This window comes from Pseudophryne corroboree, chromosome 7 (assembly GCF_028390025.1).
Source record: "Pseudophryne corroboree isolate aPseCor3 chromosome 7, aPseCor3.hap2, whole genome shotgun sequence".
NCBI lineage: Eukaryota > Metazoa > Chordata > Amphibia > Anura > Myobatrachidae > Pseudophryne > Pseudophryne corroboree.
The window spans coordinates 20,659,730-20,684,730 of record NC_086450.1 but is presented as its reverse complement, the minus strand read 5'-3'; the positions used below and the strand labels follow the sequence as shown (position 1 = coordinate 20,684,730).

The window sequence follows — 25,001 nt, the reverse complement described above, 5'->3', positions numbered from 1 at the left end:
TATACTGGAGACATTATGTGTATCTGACACTATACTGTAGACATTATGTGTATCTGGCACTATACTGGAGACAGTATGTCTATCTGGCACTATACTGGAGACATTATGTGTATCTGGCACTATACTGGAGACATTATGTGTATCTGACACTATACTGGAGACATTATGTGTATCTGACACTATACTGGAGACAGTATGTCTATCTGGCACTATACTGGAGACATTATGTGTATCTGGCACTATACTGGAGACATTATGTGTATCTGGCACTAAACTGGAGACATTGTGTATCTGGCACTATACTGGAGACATTATGTGTATCTGGCATATACTGGAGACATTATGTGTATCTGGCACTATACTGGAGACATTATGTGTATCTGACACTATACTGGAGACATTATGTGTATCTGGCACTATACTGGAGACATTATGTGTATCTGACACTATACTGGAGACATTATGTGTATCTGGCACTATACTGGAGACATTATCTGTATCTGGCACTATACTGGAGACATTATGTGTATCTGGCACTATACTGGAGACATTATGTGTATCTGACACTATACTGGAGACATTATGTGTAAGGAACACTACTGTGGGCGTTATGTGTAAGGCTGCTAATTATGTGTGTGGAGGGGGTGTGAAAATATATGTACAGTTTGATAATATAAAATTGCGAGGCCACGCCCAGTTTTCCAGGCGCGTGCGCGCATGGGGGTAGGTGGGGGGCCCTTCCACATTTTCTCACTCGGGGCGCTAGTAGGCCAGGAGCCGGCCCTGCTACCAAGGCCAGGTGGATGTGAGGTTGATGGTTGCAGATAGGAACTGAAGGAGTTAACCTGGAAATATCGGTATAAATCACTCCTCTGCCTCAGTCATGCCTCAGTAGATACAGGAGAGAATAAGGTCATTGCATTTATGTATAAAATTAGAAAACATTGTGCAAAAGGTTTCCCGGGGAAAGTAACAGCAGAGGCAAGAGAGATCTTCTACAATTGTTTTGCACATCTGCATACCTCCCAACTGTCCCGATTTTCGTGGGACAGTCCCGTTTTTTGGGGACTGTCCCGCTGTCCCACCCGCGGGCCGCAGTGTTCCGTGGTGGGGGGGGGGGGGGCAGTTGGGAGGCTCCTGCACGCTCTGCCCTGCTTAGCAGAGCAGCGGTGAATAGACGCTGTGCGCATGCGCACAGCGTCTATACACTGGAGTCAGAGGGAGAGGGGGCATGCCAGCGGCTCACAGAGCGCTGGGCATGCCCCCTCAGTGATGAAAATGGGAGCGTGGCTCGCGATCGCGGGTCCTCCCGCGAAGCCACGACCCCTTTTCTTAGGCCACGCCCCTTTTGCGGGAGCAGTCTCTCCTTCAACAAAAGAAAGTTGGGAGGTATGCATCTGACGGTCACCTTACTAAAATCCATCTACACCTTTAAAGTCAATTTTGTCCTGCAAACAAAGCCGACCCGCGAAGTCTGCATGCGCCGTGCGAAAAACTTTGCAAACGCCGGTCAGCTGCAAATCCGTTCACAACTCACTCACCATCTAATGATTTCTCCAGTCAGTGCGTAGCCCGGGACTTACTCCTACAGTGCGATACACACAGGCTGATTGGGCCGGAGCTGACATCACACACCCTCCCTGAAAACGCTTGGGGACGCCTGCGTTTTTCCTGACACTCCCAGAAAACGGCCAGTTACCACCCACAAATGTCCGCTTCCTGTCAATCAGCCTGCGTTTCGCCTAGCGATCAAAAAAGACGCAGGATTTTTTTGCAGTTGTTCGATAATCGTCTGCTGTGCAATTTCGCAACAGCAATCAGGTCTGAATTAGGCTCAAGATGCGACCGGTGTACCACCAGCGGCTGCTAAAATACTGCCCGCTTTTTAGCAATTTGTCGCAAGTACACCGAACATTAAATCAATAAAAAAAAAACTGAGGCTTTAGATAACGTACAGTTCATTAACTGAACAATAATCATTTGTAGCATAAAGAAATTGTATAATACCAATAATAATAATTCAATATTAGAAATATGGTATCAACGCTGTACTAACAAATATGCCACATTATCTGTGTTAGTGAATTTGTGACAACGCTGGTGAAAAACTGCCGTGTGCACTATTTACTGGTGTTCCGGGTATGCCCGTGGCACGGTCGCATCCACGTGGCTGACGTTTGAGGATTCCCCCCCCAGCCGGCTCTCACTACAGCGTTGTCTCCGCCCACTGCATCAGATTCCATCAGCGTTGCACTGGCCACCTAGTGGTTGAGATGTGTACTGCACGATGCGGTGGCGTTGCAATTTCTGTAACGTTACGGTATTTGGAACGATCTGAGGATTGGTGTAGGTGGACATATTTGCACTGTGGACTGAGTGGAACCTGGGATAAAAAGTTTCCCACAGCTGAGAAAACGTAAGTCTTCTTGTAAAATGAGCACATTACTAATCACAGTGTGTTAATGAGATTGCTCCATCTTTTCGTTATCTTCTCCCAGCGCTGGATGTAGCCTTGTTACTTCTCATGTTAAAATCTGTTTATTTTATTTTAAGATTGTCAATGACTGAACTATAAACTTTCTCACACACTTAGGCCGGGATGTACTAAAGGGAAAATGCAATAAAATCCCCGTTTCCGGGGGTTTTACCGCATTTTCAAATGTACTAAGACCCATTCGCCGCTTATCGCTGCAGAGGGTATCGCCACCTTTTTATGACGATACCCTATAGAAGCCTAAGGACTTCTTACCGCATTCCGCTTCATCCCGCCGCCTCCGTCGCCCAGCGCCACTCACGCCGACCCCACTTACCTGACTGCAGGCTTGCCTCCCCGTCACAGTCCCGGATCGCAGCCTTCTCCTGCCCCAGGAAGACAGTCGGCTGTACTTCCGGCTGCAGGGAGTAGGAGGAGGAGCCTGGGACTGACAGACGACAGAGCCCCCTGCAAACCCTCACACTTGGCGGCACAGGTAACGCAGGGGGCAGCTCTTAACGCATTGCGATACTTAGCGCATATGTTCGTACAGTCAATGCGGAATGTGGCGGAATGATACCGACATCTTAGTACATCCCGGCCTAAAGGCCTCATTCTGAGATGGGCTCTGTCGCCACCGTTATTCCGCCTTTTACTGCAGTTGCGCCTGTCACTTTATGCAAAGGACACAACAAACTTCTTCTATTATATACAACTGTGGGGTAAATTTACTAAGGTGGGAGATTTTTGGAACAGATTCTATCTGTTATCTGCTAGAAGCAGCTAGATAAATGTTAAGTAGAATCTAAGTGGTTGCCGTGGGCAACATCACCAGTTCTAAAAAAAAACTCCCACCTTAGTAAATTTACCCGTGTCCGAAGGTGCAAAAATTGAGAGGCCCACTCACAGTGTCTACAGGCGCTGCATTACTATCGGCTGCTTCTCTAGATGTACAGTACCAACGGTCGCACCATAAAATATTGCACCAATTCTGTGGCAGTTTCTCCGCCTGACTATGGCCTCATGTGTGAGCAGACGTCTCTGTATGTGGTGAAACACCCGCAACATGCCTGCGACGCTCCCGTACATCTCTGCGTCTTTATAGCCACCCCCATAACCTCCCAAACACCATCCAGGAATGCACCTTACAGATGCAGCCATGTTCAACCGCACCGCGATGCGGCACGCTGCATCATGGCTTGCCGCGTGGTGCGCCAGGCAGCCGGTGAACGCTTTATTAATTCCTATGGACATGCATGTGCACCTCCTAGTCACAGGCACACTAGTCGCACCAGCTATCCCGCGATACGTACGCGTGGCTACATCCGTACATTTCTCTTACACGTGCATCGCAATTTGTGCTGCGACTCTGTACACACAAATTCAGGACACCGGCGCGGTGCAGCTCACAGATGAGGAGCGTTGCCGCGCGGTGCCTGACCCTAGGAGTGCTGCTATCTAGAAACTACAATATTTCCTGGAAATTTTCTTAAACCGATTCTACAGAAATTCTCAAATCTCAAATTGATTACAACGTTGTATCCTAATTGCAGCAAGTTGCGTGCACAGCTCACACGTGATCATGACAGACGGCGCATGGGCCAGCAAATTTCACACACGGGGCCTAATTCATGTTGCACGCAAACGCAATTGTGATTTTCCAGGCTACGGCGCTGCTGATATTAGAAAGTGAAGCTGCCGCCCAGTAACGAGCAGCCTCCGGACCCGTCATAAGCTCATTCCCAATTCACTTTTATATGAATCCTTCATTGCGAGCGGAATTGCAGCAACTCCTTGGCGCATGCATCGCAGCACACGCGCAGTCTGGCGATAATTGCTCCGTTGCATGAATATCGGGCATTGTGTACAAGCATGAATTAGACTCACCGTCAGGACCATCGTGAACCAGTTCGATCTTCAGTTAATACATATGATCTCTTTTCTATTGTGAATGGAAACCTCGAATGTGACAACAGACTTCAACAGAGTGCTATGGACACTGGGCTTAATTCAGACCTGATCCTAACTGCAAATTTTTTATCTCTATTGGGCAAAAGCATGTGCAGTGCAGGTGGGGCAGATGTAACATGTGCAGAGAGAGTTAGATTTGGGTGGGGTGTGTTCAATCTGCAATCTAATTTGCAGTGTAAAAATAAAGCAGCCAGTATTTACCCTGCACAGAAACAATATAACCCACCCAAATCTAACCCTCTCTGCACATGTTATATCTGCCCCACCTGCAGTGCACATGGGGGGTCGTTCCGACCTGATCGTAGCTGTGCTAAATTTAGCACAGCTACGATCACTTACACTGACATGCGGGGGGACGCCCAACACAGGGCTATCCCTCCCCGCATGTTTGTCCCCCCCCCCGCACAAGTACAAAAGCATCGCACAGCGGCGATGCTTTTGTACTTGAAGACTAACTCCCGGCCAGCGCAGCGCCTGCAGGTGGCCAGGAGTTACTTGTCACTGCCCTGGGTCGCAACGGCTGCGTGTGACACCACGCAGCCGCTGCGCCCCCCCCCCCGCGCGCACGGTCGGGCCACGCTTGCGTTGGCCGGACCGCGCCCCTAAAACGGCAGCCAAACGCCACCGTGCCGCTAAAATGGCAGCCAAACGCCACCGTGCCGCCCCCTCCCGCCTCTGCCGGTCAATTAGGCAGAGGCGATCGCTAGGCAACGACAGCCGTCGGCTGTCAGCCATGCGCCAGCGCACTGCGTCACCGGCGCATGCGCAGTTTTGACCTGATCGCTGCGCTGCAAAGAACTGCAGCGAGCCATCAGGTCAGATTGACCCCCATGGTTTTGCCCATTAGAGAAAGATTTTGCTTCTGCGATCAGGTCTGAATTAGGCCGACACAGTAAAAAAAACTCCCTCTATTAATACTTTATTTTAAACATTGGAAAAAGAACCAAATAAGAGGTGAAAATTGCAAAGTACAACATTTTCAGATTGGAGTATAATGAGCTACCAACACGCCAGAGACACCGGATCAGTGAAGTTCAGACAAATTTTGCGATGATTCCAAATTTGCACATAGTAATATACAGAGAAGGCTGTGCGTGACTTATGGGCTACGTAATACAATTATAGAACTACACACAGGGCCAATCAGGCAACATCATTTAAAAACGACGCACTGTAAGGGTCACTTCGAAAGTTTAATGAATGCAGCGGCATAGCACAAAGTGGCACCTGCTGGCGCCGCCCATACACAGGTCAGCACACACAGGTGGCATTGATTTCAATAGGGCAAAGTCTTTCTCGTTACACTCAGCGGATAAATGCAAAAACAACATTTCACTTTATAGGTGAAGGTATCGGAATGAACCTCTGGGAGAGGAAAGAGTTAAACTTGTGGAGTACATTACAGCGTTGTAGGGAAAATAGAAGACAGAGGACACTGTACTGCAAATGTACCGGGCATTCCTGGGCGCTGACTGGGAGGGGTCTCTGCAAGCGCACAAGGATAGTCCCTCTTATAGGAGTGGTATGGGAATGTCGCTGAAGTATTTGCATAACAGATGATTAATCGCTCACAGTGGGGCCCGTACTCTGACGCAGAATCTGCACCCAACGGGTCCAAGATTCAAAGGTTAGATCGATGGTTGCATCTAAAAACACCCAAAGTGGGCATCCCAGCCCCTGTATTTCCATACACATGGTTTTACACCAGGGGCAGATATTAGCATTAGCATAAAGTGCTAATGTGGTGGCAGCAGTGTTCAGAATCAGGATCCGGTGTAAGTGTGCACAATACAGCAGAAGTTTGGTGACGCATAGTGCAGAACTAGTGCAAATAGTGCAGATCTTTTATTTAGGGCTTGCCAGGTTTTCATACTGCAATACAGGACATGATAAACCAGCCTACTAGCTGCGGGAATCCCAGATGTGGTCACCTCTACACTCATCCAATTAAGATCCAATCAGAATTTCCACATTAGTGGTATGGATTTTATAAGTGAGTCTCCCCTCCGCTAGAGATACAGGATCTGGGATTAAATTGCTTTTTACAGAATGAAAACCGCTGACCCCCTGTCTGTGGACTCACAGCTAATACAATGCTTTATATGATTGGCATACCTTTGTTTTTGGTTCAAGGATCTTTACGCCGTATATAGATATTTGAAGTTCAACCTTTGGAGTTTTCTGACCTTCAGATTTCTTGATATGTCTCGCAAACTGAAAAGAGGGAAATACAAATCTTGGCATAAATATAATAAAACAAACACTTTATACAGAGGATAAAAGATATGAGGATTAAAAATATGTATAGTAAGAACCTTTATCATTAGTCAAAATGATATGTCAGACATTTCCCCCAGTTCCAGAAGAACAAAAGAGTGACATCTGTCTGTGACAAATCCTTGCAACATGGAATTATAGCGCCACCTGCTGGTCTTTTTTGAACGTTAATTCTTTAATAGAGTATACTGACAACTGACATACACAGTATAATGGTCAAGCTGAACTAATAGTAACAATACTTCAATTTCTGTGGCAACATTGTAAACATATATCATACAGTAGCTACACTTAATGTCATCGATTTTTTTGGAATTACATTTTCTGTAATTACAGTATAACTATACTTATTTTTGTTGCTACCATGAACGAAAAACTGGGTGCAATAAAACACTTTTATACTTGTCTTGATCATGTTATGGATCATGGTATATCAGGCAACTTGGACCACTGTATGTCTATTACCTGTATAATACAGCACGTTGAGGTTTTGAACTTTACCAGTATGTTGACCTGTGAATAAGTATGTGCAGGTAAGCCTTCTTACACAATTATTTGTCTGAGAAGATGCCATGTGGCAGATTTATGCACGGTCCATTCGGATGGCCAGCAAGTGATCCAACAAACAGGTAATGGTAACGTTATGGGGTATAACAATTTGCGGGCTGGTCCTTCTCACCAAAATGAGATTGGCCTGGGGAGCGTCACCACCCAACTGAGGAATGTTTGTGTTTGTAAGCAGACTCTTGGGTACTTTGCATTGGGGTGGCCCACCAGGATACCATGACAGATTCCAATGGGCCATTCCCTTATCCCCCTCAGCCAGGCCGATGCACACTCAGGCTGGGCTGGCTCTCACTGCTTCCAGTACTTGCGGTTCATTGGAACGCAATCCGGAAGTTAAGTTAGCGGGCACTTCCAGCTGCCGCTAGCCGTGAAAAGTGGTGAAGCTGTTCTACTAATGGGGGACCTGGAGAAAGTTAACCAGCCCAGCAGCATCCTCTCCCTGGCTCCGGCCAAAGGTCACTTCAATGAGCCCGGCCCAGGAGTAGCAGCATAGCGATGGTCAGAGCCCGGATCACTACACCTGCCGTCACCCTAGCTCCCGCACTCTCACTGAGCTGGCCAGAGCGGCGACTGAACATTGAAGGGGGCCAGGCAGAGAGGTTATTTTTAATTACATTATTTGCATTATCATGATGGTGTAAGGGTTAAGGTGTCCCCGGTCACAGTGTATGGTTTGAGGACTGGACAGGAGCAGGACGTACCTTGATCTCAGGATGCCAGCTGATCAGACAGCACTCACAGCCAGCCCTGGGACAATCTCTTCAGCAAAGTCCTTCAGCCCTATAGCTGCCCAATGTCTGTCCATGATGATGGGCCTATAAATGTAATGCAGTGTCTATGTATGTAATGCGGTGGCTACGTATGTAAATGCGGTGGCTACGTATGTAATGCGGTGGCTACGTATGTAATGCGGTGGCTATGTATGTAATGCGGTGGCTATGTATGTAATGCGGTGGCTACGTATGTAATGCGGTGGCTACGTATGTAATGCGGTGGCTATGGATGTAATGCGGTGGCTACGTATGTAATGTGGTGGCTATGTATGTAATGCGGTGGCTACGTATGTAAATGCGGTGGCTACGTATGTAATGCAGTGGCTACGTATGTAATGCGGTGGCTACGTATGTAATGCAGTGGCTACGTATGTAATGCGGTGGCTATGTATGTAATGCGGTGGCTACGTATGTAAATGCGGTGGCTATGTATGTAAATGCGGTGGCTACGTATGTAATGCGGTGGCTACGTATGTAATGCGGTGGCTATGTATGTAATGCGGTGGCTATGTATGTAATGCAGTGGCTACGTATGTAATGCGGTGGCTATGGATGTAATGCGGTGGCTATGTATGTAATGCAGTGGCTACGTATGTAATGCGGTGGCTACGTATGTAATGCGGTGGCTATGGATGTAATGCGGTGGCTACGTATGTAATGTGGTGGCTATGTATGTAATGCGGTGGCTACGTATGTAAATGCGGTGGCTACGTATGTAATGCAGTGGCTACGTATGTAATGCGGTGGCTATGTATGTAATGCGGTGGCTACGTATGTAAATGCGGTGGCTATGTATGTAAATGCGGTGGCTACGTATGTAATGCGGTAGCTATGATTAAAGGTATCACTGCAGTGTAGACAGTGAAAGTGGGCATATCAGTCCTTGTATATTCAGACGTACAGATGTACATCAGGGACGGGCATTGTAGCAGCATATGCATAAAGTTGCAGGTAAACATTAGCATAACGTAAAGGAAAGGAGGCCCCAACTGTGTCTATCTCAGAATCAGGACCTCCGAGGAGTAACCCCACCCTCTTGACAGGCCCCTCCCCCTCAATAGACTCCGCTCCCATTAGGGCTGTTTCCATAAATTTCCCGGGCTGGTGTTCGATCCCAATCCGCCCCTGCCTCAACCACATAGGTATACACCTATAATACCATCTTTCACATGCAAAACTGTGCAATTCTTGTGGACCAAACTGACATTGGGAACTGCTCTATCTTTTTGCTTCTCCAAGCAAACAGGTTCATGTATAGAGGTGTTCCTGTACATCTTACATTCTAATTGCATGTCCGCGGATGTTCACGGGGCTCTGCACACGCACACGCGATCCATGGGATCGTGTGGTGCGTGCACTCCCGCAAACGGTTTACAGCATGCCACGAAAAGTTACAATCACTGCATATTCGCACCTATAGGTAAGATGAACGTGGGAACATCTGTGAAACTGTTCTGTTTATAAAAGAAAATGATTTGCCTAAGTCTATCTATATATGTCATTCTTATTAATTGTTTTATATATACTTTAAGCATTATGAGTATCTTTCTCATATTAAACTTCATTTGCTAAGATTGGTCTCTGTGATTCTTATCAGATCCATTTTAACTGTGTATTCAGCTAAACCATGCTACATATCTGTACTACAGGTTATTATTTAGATAATTGCACCTGGGACTTATATTGTAATTGCACAGATGAGATTGGAAACTTCCTACTTTAAGTGTGTCACTTCTGAACCAACTTCCGTGGTGGCATTTTCAGCAAATCAACATTGAGTGGCAGAGACACTGGGGAGTGTGATTATTTCTGTAGACAAACGAGGTGGTCATATTTATTAGCGCTGTGTCAGACCCACTTCATGCAGGTTCACATGGCTGCTGATCTTGACAAAGCTATGGACAGCGGTTAGAGATTTACAGTAAGTATCTTTGATGTGGGTCTGTGACGCCGCTACCTGTAACTATACAATAGCATATGATCGTCAGACCACTGAGTGGAATACTTTTTGTTTACGGGTGTCACCATGATGTTACTGGTAGCGTAACTCCCCAAGTAGCTGATGTTAATGAGCCCAGCAACTGGAGGGGACTGGCGACAGGATGATAATTGATTTTCTTTTTTAAATAACGCGTCTATAACTTTATTGCAATTAACAAACAATATCTACAACTTACATAACTATCTTATAACTAAAGAGAACCTCACACACATAGACTGCTTTGGTTTAAAGGTCATTACTTTTTATTAAAAGAATGGGCCTGATCTTTTACTTAATTTGGGAGACAAAGAACGCCGCTCCAAATACTCGCTTCCAGCCAGATATGATTTTAAACTAAATTAGGGGGTGACATTAGGGGGTGACAGATTTGCCCCCACCTCAATACAAATGTAAGCTGAACTGCAAAGACTCACAACCCCTTACTAAGGCATATCCGCAGAGACAGATGCCCAAATTCCTTCCGCAGAGGTAAGTCATAATAGCTACCAGTGGCATAGCTATAACGGGTGCAAGGTATGTGGTGCACACAGGTTCCTGGGTCCTGGGGGGCCCACACTGCACACCCTCAACCCATTTTTTGAATGCTGACCCCTCAGGAGTCCCGCATCGGTGGCAGCACAGATCACTGGTAAAATGTTGCGGCGGCCATTTTCCTTGAGTTTTGAGCATGTGACCGTAGTGTTTAGAGTACCGCTGTGCTGCCGACTAGAGAGGAAGGGGCCCAGACTAAGATGGCCCACGGCCCCACTCCTCTCTTAAGATGCCCATGCTACCCACCCTTCAAAGGGTATGTGCTCCACAACTGTTTGTCATACCTTATTTGGTCGCTGGTTTGTAGTATCTTCTCGCCCCAACACCACATATGAAACTGAGAATTAGTAAAACAGAGAATCCGAAAGGAGAAATAGAAAGTAGAAAGGATCACCACCACCTACAATATAGCTGTCCTTTGTGCTGAGAGGACTCCTGGGTTTACAGCCTGGTAGTTCTATTGCACTTTTCCAAGCTGCATGAGGGATGGGTATCAAGGGAATTCTGCAGCAAGAAACCCATTGGCTTCTATAGGCAATGCCATCGATACAGAGGGTGACATGTATACAAGGGCTGGCTTGTGGCATGATGTGTATAAGGGGCACTATTGTGTGGAATAACATGGAGCTCTACTGTGTGGCATAATGTGAAAAGGGGCACTACTGTGTAGCATAATGTGAATAAGGGGCACTAGTGTGGCTTAATGTGAATAAAAAACTCTGCTGTGTGGCATAACAGGAATAAGGGGCACTACTGTTTGGCATAATGTGAATAAGGGACACTACTGTGGCATAATGTGAATAAAGGACTCTACTGTGCGCATAACAGAAATAAGGGGCACTATTCTTTGGCATAATGTGAAGAAGGGGCACTACTGTGGCATAACATGAATAAAGGACTCTACTGTGTGGCATAACAGGAATAAGGGGCACTACTGTTTGGTATAATGTGAATAAGGAGCACTACTGAGGCATAATGTGAATAAAGGACTCTACTGTGTGGCATAAGGGTCACTACTGTTTGGCATAATGTGAATAAGGGGTACTACTGTGGCATAATGTGAATAAAAAACTCTGTGTGGCATAACAGGAATAAGGGGCACTACTGTTTGGCATAATGTGAATAAGGGGCACTACTAAGACAATGTGAATAAAGAAATCTACTGTGTGGCATAAGAGGAATAAGTGGCATTACTGTTTGGCATAATGTAAATAAGGGGCACTACTGTGGCATAATGTGAATAAAGGACTCTACTGTGTGGCATAACAGGAATAAGGGGCACTACCGTTTGGCATAATGTGAATTGTCGGCTCTGTCATTTCTGCATCACTTTCCAGTTAGCGCTCAGTCTTTCTACCACTTCCCAGTCATTTGTTATTTTGTGTGCAAAAGTTCAAGGTCATCAATCTTTCTGAATGGTATTGCTGGTATTGCAGGGGAATAACAATTCAAAGATCTTCCAAGTGGAACAAGTATTGGTAACTACAGTAGCAGCTATTCCTGTCAATGTAATCATACAGTCTGACAGCTTATACCAGTATACATATTCCACTTCTGCAACCAATTCCCAAGTACACTTTACCACTGTGCAGAAGAATGTGCGTCATGTGTGGTGGTGTGGTGGTTTCTATGCTGACATAAACCACCACTGAATAATACATTTGCTGAGCTAGACCAGTGCTGCAGCTACACAATAATGCCTGTGCACAAAGATTCTTTCATTATGAGACTCTTCCTATGTGAGGTGTCATCAGGAAAACAGTCTATGGGAATACAGGCAATATCATTTTGTTTCAATAATTCACAATTACGGTACATGCAAATTTATGTACAGATGGAGCCACATTTATCTAACCTTCTCTGCTGCGCCTAGGCACACCATGGATTATTAACTAAAACCCTTAATCTATTGTTCTCAGCTGCAATACAATACAGAGGAACAATACATCAGGGGATTAAGTAAATACAGCAGGGGATTAAGTCCGACTGCCCTGGTTTCGTTAATCATATTAAAGGACAAGATAAACATGGCTCCATATGTAAATGCATCACCATGATAATTACTACAACTTTCGTGCCTTTAACTCAGTTGCCAATTGTCCTATTGTCCAGGGAGGGTGTAGTATGGTATGCCGGTGGCTGGGATCCTGACGCTGGGATCCCAACTGCCGGTATATACCGACAGCTGGGTGAGCGCAAATGAGCCCCTTGCGGGCCCGCCACGCTGCAGAATTTTCACACGGCGTACACATACATTTGCACACTTGACGGGGCGGGTTTTCACTCTCTATGGGCGGCGGCTATCTGATTGCAGACCTCTGGGAAAACGCACAGCAGCGATCGGGTCAGGCCCGTTATCTGGTAAGCTAGCGGTGACATTTCAGGTGTCAGTTGTAAAAGACTAATGTAAAATAAAATGAATGTCTATCTCTTTACCTTGAGTTTTCTGACGGCGTCTCTCACAACTTCTGTACCTTTAGGCTGTTCCACCTCTGTGCTCCCGAGGAACTGTCAAACAGATATATATTTCACATTAACTAAAATGTACAGAAGACACAAAGAAATCAAAAGTTTTGTGTGTTCAAGTTTAAGTGCACTCATACAGTATAATACAGTATAATAACTATGGGGCAGATCTAACGAGTGATATTCTTCTTATCACTCGTTACTAAACTTAAAAAGGTGCTCCAGCCAATCAGCTGTGTTTGAAAAAATGACAGAAGCTGATTGGTCGGAGCACCATTTACCATTTATTACGAGTTATAACACGACTATCACTCGTTGTTAAATCCGCCCCTATATTCGTCACTGATCTCGTGGTTCACGCGTTTTGCTGCAATCTGACTGGTCTACATCACTGTACAGCAGTCTCTCCTCCTGCGCTGATCTGTATGAGACACGCATTGCGCCAGGGAGAGGAGTCTGGGTATTGGTAGTTTCTGTGTAAAAGGGGTCTGTTATACGTGGTGGTCAGAGAGATCTAGAGAATATACTGTATGTAATATATAAGCAGAGTATACAATTACCCGCGTCAATGGCTGCGAGTAACTGTATCGCCGGGGGCTACCCTATTAGCCCCGATAAGCGCGCTCGTCCCACCGATGGCGTCACTTATTGTAGATTATGCTTCGGGTTTCTCAAGCACCTGAAGCATAATCCGCGATAACCGGGCTTCTGGAGCCGCGATAAAACATGGGACCGTTTTCGGCCAATGAATGCGGCCGGTAATTTGATACGGCGATTATGATCATCGGTTTCACAACAGCTGAGAGCCACAGGTTGGCCAGGCCTGTTCTACTGTAGATTTCTCATAACAATGCTATGTACATACACTGGCCCTCATTCCGAGTTGATCACACCAAGCAACTTTTTGCTGCTGGTGCGATCAACTAATCTCCGCCTATGGGGAGTGTATTATAGCATAGCAGGGCTGCGATCGCTTGTGCAGCTCTGCTATGCTAAAAAAGTTTCCTGCAAAACAAGACCAGCCCTGGACATACTTACCCTGTGCGACGGATCCAGCGATGCAGGTCCCGGCTTTGACGTCAGACATCCGCCCTCCGTTCGTCTGGACACGCCTGCGTTTTTCTTACCACCCCCCGAAAACGGTCTCCAAAGGTCAGTTGACGCCCCGGAACGCCTTCCTGCAGTCAATCTTCTTGCGATCGCTGCTGCGACTGCTTTTTCCGCTGTCAGCGTTGTTGCATGTGTGCGCATTACGGCCACCGCGCGTGTGCAGTAGTGACCCGGTCTCAGCTGTGCGAACGAAACCACGCTGCGATCGGGTCGGAATGACCCCCATTACCCTTACAGTTTTATTATCTGTAGGTATATGCAATTGCGGTCGAATTCCCGAAAATGTCGAAAAACGGGACATTTTCGCCAAAATTTTTTTTTCGACAATGCAATTCAGTACTTTTCGTCAAAAAAACGGACTTTCCAAATTCGACTTTTTGAAATTCGACATTTGTCAAATTTGACATTTCTGCAATGGTACAAATGCGGCAATTCGACAAAAGTATATTCAATTGAAGTTTGTAAATTCGACAACAGTGCTTTTAGACAGTAAATTCGTCATTTTCAATCCGCCACACTTTGCTGGCGGAATCTAATAAAAAAATGTAAAAACATGTTTTTTTTGTGTTTTTTTTTATTGGTAATAGCATATCTATTTATATTAGAAGGGATTAGGTACTTGGTTTGTCTATTAGGAGCCACAAGTATTATTTATATATTTTTAAAAATATTTTTTTATTTTTTTTTAAATGGAATGTTAAAAATCAGAAAAAAAATTGCGTGGGGTCTCCCCTCCTAAGCATAACCAGCCTCGGGCTCTTCGAGCCGGTCCTGGTTCTAAAATTCCGGGGGAAAAAACTGATAGGGGATCCCCCATATTTTTAAAACCAGCACCGGGCTCTGCGCCTGGTGCAAAAAATACGGGGGACAAAAAGTGTAGGGGTCCCCCGTATTTTTTACACCAGCATAGGGCTCCACTAGCTGGACAGATAATGCCACAGCCGGGGGTCACTTTTATACAGCGCCCTGCGGCCGTGGCATTAAATACCCAACTAGTCACCCCTGGCCGGGGTACCCTGGGGGAGTGGGAACCCCTTCAATAAAGGGGTCCCCCCCCCAGCCACCCAAGGGCCAGGGGTTAGGCAGCGAGGGAGGGTTAGGGGAGAGAGCAGTGCAGGACACGATGTGCACCAGGAGAGAGCAGTGCAGGACACGATGTGCACCAGGAGAGAGCAGTGCAGGACAGGATGTGCACCAGGAGAGAGCAGCGCAGGACACAATGTGCACCAGGAGAGAGCAGCACAGGACACAATGTGCACCAGGAGAGAGCAGTGCAGGACACGATGTGCACCAGGAGAGAGCAGTGCAGGACAGGATGTGCACCAGGAGAGAGCAGCGCAGGACACAATGTGCACCAGGAGAGAGCAGCACAGGACACGATGTGCACCAGGAGAGAGCAGCACAGGACACGATGTGCACCAGGAGAGAGCAGTGCAGGACACGATGTGCACCAGGAGAGAGCAGCACAGGACACGATGTGCACCAGGAGAGAGCAGTGCAGGACACAATGTGCACCAGGAGAGAGCAGTGCAGGACAGGATGTGCACCAGGAGAGAGCAGTGCAGGAGACAATGTGCACCAGGAGAGAGCAGCGCAGGAGACGATGTGCACCAGGAGAGAGCAGCGCAGGAGACGATGTGCACCAGGAGAGAGCAGCGCAGGACACAATGTGCACCAGGAGAGAGCAGTGCAGGACACGATGTGCACCAGGAGAGAACAGTGCAGGACACAATGTGCACCAGGAAAGAGCAGTGCAGGACACAATGTGCACCAGGAGAGAGCAGCGCAGGACACGATGTGCACCAGGAGAGAGCAGCGCAGGAGACAATGTGCACCAGGAGAGAGCAGTGCAGGACACAAAGTGCACAAGGAGAGAGCAGTGCAGGACACGATGTGCACCAGGAGAGAGCAGCGCAGGACACGATGTGCACCAGGAGAGAGCAGTGCAGGACACGATGTGCACCAGGAGAGAGCAGCGCAGGAGACAATGTGCATCAGGAGAGAGCAGCGCTGGACACGATGTGCATCAGGAGAGAGCAGCGCGGACACGATGTGCACCAGGAGATAGCAGTGCAGGACACGATGTGCACCAGGAGAGAGCAGCGCAGGAGACAATGTGCACAAGGAGAGAGCAGCGCAGGACACGATGTGCACCAGGAGAGAGCAGTACAGGACAGAATGTGCACCAGGAGAGAGCAGCGCAGGACACGATGTGCACCAGGAGAGAGCAGTGCAGGACACGATGTGCACCAGGAGAGAGCAGTGCAGGACAGAATGTGCACCAGGAGAGAGCAGTGCAGGACATAATGTGCACCAGGAGAGAGCAGCACAGGAGACGATGTGCACCAGGAGAGAGCAGTGCAGGACACGATGTGCACCAGGAGAGAGCAGTGCAGGACACGATGTGCACCAGGAGAGAGCAGTGCAGGACAGAATGTGCACCAGGAGAGAGCAGTGCAGGACATAATGTGCACCAGGAGAGAGCAGCGCAGGAGACGATGTGCACCAGGAGAGAGCAGTGCAGGACACGATGTGCACCAGGAGAGAGCAGTGCAGGACACGATGTGCACCAGGAGAGAGCAGTGCAGGACACGATGTGCACCAGGAGAGAGCAGCGCAGGAGACAATGTGCACCAGGAGAGAGCAGCGCAGGACACGATGTGCACCAGGAGAATGCAGTGCAGGACACGATGTGCACCAGGAGAGAACAGTGCAGGACACAATGTGCACCAGGAGAGAACAGTGCAGGACACAATGTGCACCAGGAAAGAGCAGCGTAGAAGACGATGTGCACCAGGAGAGAGCAGTGCAGGACATAATGTACACCAGGAGAGAGCAGTGCAGGACACAATGTGCACCAGGAGAGAGCAGCGCAGGACACGATGTGCACCAGGAGAGAGCAGTGCAGGAGACAATGTGCACCAGGAGAGAGCAGCGCAGGACACAATGTGCACCAGGAGAGAGCAGTGCAGGACATAATGTACACCAGGAGAGAGCAGCGCAGGACACAATGTGCACCAGGAGAGAGCAGTGCAGGACAGGATGTGCACCAGGAGAGAGCAGTGCAGGACAGGATGTGCACCAGGAGAGAGCGGCACAGGACACGATGTGCACCAGGAAAGAGCAGCGCAGGAGACAATGTGCACCAGGAAAGAGCAGTGCAGGACACGATGTGCACCAGGAAAGAGCAGCGCAGGAGACGATGTGCACCAGGAGAGAGCAGCGCAGGACACGATGTGCACCAGGAGAGAGCAGTGCAGGATACGATGTGCACCAAGAGAGAGCAGTGCAGGACATGATGTGCACCAGGAAAGAGCAGTGCAGGAGACGATGTGTACCAGGAGAGAGCAGCGCAGGAGACGATGTGCACCAGGAGAGAGCAGCGCAGGACAGGATGTGCACCAGGAGAGAGCAGTGCAGGACACGATGTGCACCAGGAGAGAACAGTGCAGGACACAATGTGCACCAGGAAAGAGCAGTGCAGGACACGATGTGCACCAGGAGAGAGCAGCGCAGGACACGATGTGCACCAGGAGAGAGCAGCGCAGGACACGATGTGCACCAGGAGAGAGCAGTGCAGGACATGATGTGCACCAGGAAAGAGCAGTGCAGGACACAATGTGCACCAGGAGAGAGCAGCGCAGGACACGATGTGCACCAGGAGAGAGCAGCGCAGGAGACAATGTGCACCAGGAGAGAGCAGTGCAGGACACAATGTGCACCAGGAGAGAGCAGCGCAGGACACGATGTGCACCAGGACAGAGCAGCGCAGGACACGATGTGCACCAGGACAGAGCAGTGCAGGACACGATGTGCACCAGGAGAGAACAGTGCAGGACACAATGTGCACCAGGAAAGAGCAGCGCAGAAGACGATGTGCACCAGGAGAGAGCAGTGCAGGACACAATGTGCACCAGGAGAGAGCAGCACAGGAGACGATGTGCACCAGGAGAGAGCAGTGCAGGACACGCTGTGCACCAGGAGAGAGCAGCACAGGAGACGATGTGCACCAAGAGAAAGCAGTGCAGGACAGAATGTGCACCAGGAGAGAGCAGCGCAGGACACGATGTGCACCAGGAGAGAGCAGCGCAGGACACGATGTGCACCAGGAGAGAGCAGTGCAGGACACGATGTGCACCAGGAGAGAGCAGCGCAGGAGACAATGTGCACCAGGAGAGAGCAGCGCAGGAGACGATGTGCACCAGGAGAGAGCAGTGCAGGACACGATGTGCACCAGGAGAGAGCAGTGCAGGACACGATGTGCACCAGGAGAGAGCAGCGCAGGAGACAATGTGCACCAGGAGAGAGCAGCGCAGGAGACGATGTGCACCAGGAGAGAGCAGTGCAGGACACAATGTGCACCAGGAGAGAGCAGTGCAGGACACGATGTGCACCAGGAGAGAGCAGTGCAGGACACGATGTGCACCAGGAGAGAGCAGTGCAGGACACGATGTGCACCAGGAGAGAGCAGTGCAGGACAGGATGTGCACCAGGAGAGAGCAGTGCAGGACAGGATGTGCACCAGGAGAGAGCAGCACAGGAGACGATGTGCACCAGGAGAGAGCAGTGCAGGACACGATGTGCACCAGGAGAGAGCAGCACAGGAGATGATGTGCACCAAGAGAAAGCAGTGCAGGACAGAATGTGCACCAGGAGAGAGCAGCGCAGGATACGATGTGCACCAAGAGAGAGCAGTGCAGGACAGAATGTGCACCAGGAGAGAGCAGTGCAGGACATAATGTGCACCAGGAGAGAGCAGCGCAGGAGACGATGTGCACCAGGAGAGAGCAGCGCAGGAGACGATGTGCACCAGGAGAGAGCAGCGCAGGAGACGATGTGCACCAGGAGAGAGCAGCGCAGGAGACGATGTGCACCAGGAGAGAGCAGTGCAGGACACGATGTGCACCAGGAGAGAGCAGTGCAGGACACGATGTGCACCAGGAGAGAGCAGTGCAGGACACAATGTGCACCAGGAGAGAGCAGTGCAGGACACGATGTGCACCAGGAGAGAGCAGTGCAGGACAGGATGTGCACAAGGAGAGAGCAGCACAGGAGACGATGTGCACCAGGAGAGAGCAGTGCTGGACACGATGTGCACCAGGAGAGAGCAGCACAGGAGATGATGTGCACCAAGAGAAAGCAGTGCAGGACAGAATGTGCACCAGGAGAGAGCAGCGCAGGATACGATGTGCACCAAGAGAGAGCAGTGCAGGACAGAATGTGCACCAAAAGAGAGCAGCGCAGGATACGATGTGCACCAAGAGAGAGCAGTGCAGGACAGAATGTGCACCAAAAGAGAGCAGCGCAGGATACGATGTGCACCAGGAGAGAGCAGTGCAGGACAGAATGTGCACCAGGAGAGAGCAGTGCAGGACACAATGTGCACCAGGAGAGAGCAGTGCAGGACACAATGTGCACCAGGAGAGAGCAGTGCAGGACATAATGTACACCAGGAGAGAGCAGCGCAGGACACGATGTGCACCAGGAAAGAGCAGCGCAGGAGACGATGTGCACCAGGAGAGAGCAGTGCAGGACATGATGTGCACCAGGAAAGAGCAGTGCAGGACACGATGTGCACCAGGAGAGAGCAGCACAGGACACGATGTGCACCAGGAGAGAGCAGTGCAGGACACAATGTGCACCAGGAAAGAGCAGCGCAGGAGACGATGTGCACCAGGAGAGAGCAGTGCAGGACACAATGTGCACCAGGAGAGAGCAGTGCAGGACAGGATGTGCACCAGGAGAGAGCAGCGCAGGACACAATGTGCACCAGGAAAGAGCAGCGCAGGAGACGATGTGCACCAGGAGAGAGCAGTGCAGGACATGATGTGCACCAGGAAAGAGCAGTGCAGGACACGATGTGCACCAGGAGAGAGCAGCACAGGACACGATGTGCACCAGGAGAGAGCACAATGTGCACCAGGAAAGAGCAGCGCAGGAGACGATGTGCACCAGGAGAGAGCAGTGCAGGACACAATGTGCACCAGGAGAGAGCAGCGCAGGAGACGATGTGCACCAGGAGAGAGCAGCGCAGGACAGGATGTGCACCAGGAGAGAGCAGCGCAGGAGACAATGTGCACCAGGAGAGAGCAGCGCAGGACACAATGTGCACCAGGAGAGAGCAGTGCAGGACACGATGTGCACCAGGAGAGAACAGTGCAGGACACAATGTGCACCAGGAAAGAGCAGTGCAGGACACAATGTGCACCAGGAGAGAGCAGTGCAGGACACAATGTGCACCAGGAGAGAGCAGCGCAGGACACGATGTGCACCAGGAGAGAGCAGCGCAGGAGACAATGTGCACCAGGAGAGAGCAGTGCAGGACACAATGTGCACCAGGAGAGAGCAGTGCAGGACACAAAGTGCACAAGGAGAGAGCAGCGCAGGAGACAATGTGCATTAGGAGAAAGCAGTGCAGGACAGAATGTGCACCAGGAGAGAGCAGTGCAGGACACAAAAAGCACCAGGAGAGGGCAGTGCAGGACACGATGTGCACCAGGAGAGAGCAGCGCAGGACACGATGTGCATCAGGAGAGAGCAGTGCAGGAGACGATGTGCACCAGGAGAGAGCAGTGCAGGACACGATGTGCACCAGGAGAGAGCAGTGCAGGACACAATGTGCACCAGGAGAGAGCAGGGCAGGACAGAATGTGCACCAGGAGAGAGCAGGGCAGGACATAATGTGCACCAGGAGAGAGCAGCGCAGGAGACGATGTGCACCAGGAGAGAGCAGTGCAGGACACGATGTGCACCAGGAGAGAGCAGCGCAGGACACGATGTGCACCAGGAGAGAGCAGTGCAGGACACGATGTGCACCAGGAGAGAGCAGTGCAGGACACGATGTGCACCAGGAGAGAGCAGTGCAGGACACGATGTGCACCAGGAGAGAGCAGTGCAGGACAGGATGTGCACCAGGAGAGAGCAGCACAGGAGACAATGTGCACCAGGAGAGAGCAGCGCAGGACACGATGTGCACCAGGAGAAAGCAGTGCAGGACACGATGTGCACCAGGAGAGAACAGTGCAGGACACAATGTGCACCAGGAAAGAGCAGCGCAGGAGACGATATGCACCAGGAGAGAGCAGTGCAGGACACAATGTGCACCAGGAGAGAGCAGCACAGGAGACGATGTGCACCAGGAGAGAGCAGTGCAGGACACGATGTGCACCAGGAGAGAGCAGCGCAGGACAGAATGTGCACCAGGAGAGAGCAGCGCAGGATACGATGTGCACCAAGAGAGAGCAGTGCAGGACAGAATGTGCACCAAAAGAGAGCAGCGCAGGATACGATGTGCACCAAGAGAGAGCAGTGCAGGACAGAATGTGCACCAGGAGAGAGCAGCGCAGGACACAATGTGCACCAGGAGAGAGCAGTGCAGGACATAATGTGCACCAGGAGAGAGCAGCGCAGGACACGATGTGCACCAGGAGAGAGCAGCGCAGGACAGGATGTGCACCAGGAGAGAGCAGCGCAGGACACAATGTGCACCAGGAGAGAGCAGCACAGGACACGATGTGCACCAGGAGAGAGCAGCGCAGGACATAATGTGCACCAGGAGAGAGCAGTGCAGGACAGAATGTGCACCAGGAGAGAGCAGTGCAGGACAGAATGTGCACCAGGAGAGAGCAGTGCAGGACACGATGTGCACCAGGAGAGAGCAGTGCAGGACAGAATGTGCACCAGGAGAGAGCAGCGCAGGACACGATGTGCACCAGGAGAGAGCAGCGCAGGACACTGTGTACCAGGAGAGAGCAGTGCAGGACACGATGTGCACCAGGAGAGAGCAGTGCAGGACAGGATGTGTGCCAGGAGAGAGCAGCGCAGGACACGATGTGCACCAGGAGAGAGCAGCGCAGGACACTGTGTACCAGGAGACAGCAGTGCAGGACAGGATGTGCGCCAGGAGACAGCAGTGCAGGACAGAATGTGCACCAGGAGAGAGCAGCGCAGGACACGATGTGCACCAGGAGAGAGCAGTGCAGGACAGGATGTGCACCAGGAGAGAGCAGTGCAGGACAGGATGTGCACCAGGAGAGAGCAGTGCAGGACAGAATGTGCACCAGGAGAGAGCAGTGCAGGACACGATGTGCACCAGGAGAGAGCAGTGCAGGACACGATGTGCACCAGGAGAGAGCAGTGCAGGACACGATGTGCACCAGGAGAGCAGTGCAGGACACGATGTGCACCAGGAGAGAGCAGTGCAGGACACGATGTGCACCAGGAGAGAGCAGTGCAGGACAGGATTTGCACAAGGAGAGAGCAGTGCAGTACACAATGTGCACCAGGAGAGAGCAGTGCAGGACAGGATGTGCACCAGGAGAGAGCAGTGCAGGACATAATGTGCACCAGGAGAGAGCAGTGCAGGACACGATGTGCGCCAGGAGAGAGCAGCGCAGGAGACGATGTGCACCAGGAGAGAGCAGTGCAGGACACAATGTGCACCAGGAGAGAGCAGTGCAGGACACGATGTGCACCAGGAGAGAGCAGTGCAGGAGACGATGTGCACCAGGAGAGAGCAGCGCAGGAGACGATGTGCACCAGGAGAGAGCAGTGCAGGACACAATGTGCACCAGGAGAGAGCAGCGCAGGAGACGATGTGCACCAGGAGAGAGCAGTGCAGGACACAATGTGCGCCAGGAGAGAGCAGTGCAGGACAGAATGTGCACCAGGAGAGAGCAGCGCAGGAGACGATGTGCACCAGGAGAGAGCAGTGCAGGACACGATGTGCACCAGGAGAGAGCAGTGCAGGAGACGATGTGCACCAGGAGAGAGCAGCGCAGGAGACGATGTGCACCAGGAGAGAGCAGTGCAGGACACAATGTGCACCAGGAGAGAGCAGCGCAGGAGACGATGTGCACCAGGAGAGAGCAGTGCAGGACACAATGTGCGCCAGGAGAGAGCAGTGCAGGACAGAATGTGCACCAGGAGAGAGCAGCGCAGGAGACGATGTGCACCAGGAGAGAGCAGCGCAGGACACAATGTGCACCAGGAGAGAGCAGCGCAGGAGACGATGTGCACCAGGAGAGAGCAGCGCAGGACACGATGTGCACCAGGAGAGAGCAGCGCAGGACACGATGTGCACCAGGAGAGAGCAGCGCAGGACACGATGTGCACCAGGAGAGAGCAGCGCAGGACACGATGTGCACCAGGAGAGAGCAGCGCAGGACACGATGTGCACCAGGAGAGAGCAGTGCAGGACACAATGTGCACCAGGAGAGAGCAGCGCAGGACACGATGTGCACCAGGAGAGAGCAGCGCAGGACACGATGTGCACCAGGAGAGAGCAGCGCAGGACACGATGTGCACCAGGAGAGAGCAGTGCAGGACAGAATGTGCACCAGGAGAGAGCAGCGCAGGACACGATGTGCACCAGGAGAGAGCAGCGCAGGACACGATGTGCACCAGGAGAGAGCAGCGCAGGACACGATGTGCACCAGGAGAGAGCAGTGCAGGACACAATGTGCACCAGGAGAGAGCAGCGCAGGACACGATGTGCACCAGGAGAGAGCAGCGCAGGACACGATGTGCACCAGGAGAGAGCAGCGCAGGACACGATGTGCACCAGGAGAGAGCAGCGCAGGACACGATGTGCACCAGGAGAGAGCAGCGCAGGACACGATGTGCGCCTGGTTGTAGGACTGGAGCATTTAGTAAATCAGTAATTACACCAGTCACCAAAGCCTGTTGTCCAGATCTCAGAATTACAGGTAAAATAAATTGATCTCTAAAATAATGGTGTCCCTAAAACAAAATGCCACGTTGAGGATACCTGGTAGAAATGACATTGTGGTCACTTTCAGCCCCAATCAGCAGAACTCTGATACAATATTATAGTGTTAATTACTGCCATGGTGACTGCTCTTACACAGCGCTTCCAAATAACTCTCCTCCTTCAGTTCCACTGTAAACAAATATTACATATTAATCGGTACTACACTGGGGCGGTTATTCCAGCACATGTGCCGGGAGATCAGGGAGAGATTCGGCACAAGACAACCAGCTATACAGATCGCTATATAGTCAGAGTATCCGCACAATTCTGGGGGGGGGGGAGGGGGGGGGGGAGTTTTGTGCTCTCACAATAAAAATAAAATTCAAGGTTGCAAAGAAGCAAAGGAAAAAGGTTTTTGTGGAGGGCACCCTGTATAAATTTATATCAATGTACTTTCCTAAAACATAACGTTTTTTTGTTAGACGATAGAGCTTCATGCAGCACTGCAGTTAGATATTCGAATTGAATGATTTAATATAATATTTTAATAAGTACATCCACACACATTTATAAAGTGTGCTCAAAAAATATTTTTATTAATTTGCAACTTTGAATACCGATATAGCGCGTGTGTTTTGTCGTACATAACTGTATCTCCCTATTTTCATTGTTAAATAGCATTTTGCAACAATTCCCATATCCTATGCACACATGAAAGGACATTTTGTATCAGCAAATAGCTATATGGGCAATGCCGTAGCAGGAATCTAATACCCCTTTTGCACCGCCTGAAATATCCTGGGATTTTGCACGGGAGCGCGCAAAATCCCGGGACTGCAGGCGGTGTAAAAGGGTCCTTCTCCAAAACCCCGGGTCCATTTTCCCGGGAATCCAACCTGATTTGCAAGCAGTGTTGTACACGGGTAAGATCCCCGAACCGCAGTGTCTGGCGGGCGGTTGGGAGGCTGGGGGTCACGGCGTATGCTGTCTATGCAGACAGCAGCGCCGTGTTGGTTGCCATGCAGCGGCTGAAGCTGGGGACGCGGCACATGCTGTCTACGCAGACAGTAGCACCGTGCCTGGTAGCGCCGGAGGCTGGGGGCAGCACTGCAGGGCCAG

General features: G+C 50.3%; 1 protein-coding gene across 7 annotated transcripts in view; it reads right to left on the bottom strand.

Annotated features, from left to right (window-relative positions):
• Nucleotides 1-25,001, bottom strand: part of GULP1 (GULP PTB domain containing engulfment adaptor 1) — a 498,186-nt gene that overhangs the window by 178,769 nt on the left and 294,416 nt on the right. For all 7 annotated transcript variants that reach the window (XM_063932726.1, XM_063932725.1, XM_063932723.1 and 4 more), the window contains 2 exons: nucleotides 13,031-13,102; nucleotides 6,560-6,658 (listed from right to left, as the gene is read on the bottom strand). In XM_063932726.1, coding sequence (XP_063788796.1) covers nucleotides 6,560-6,658; nucleotides 13,031-13,102 — 171 coding nt within the window. The remainder of the gene's footprint in view (nucleotides 1-6,559; nucleotides 6,659-13,030; nucleotides 13,103-25,001) is intronic.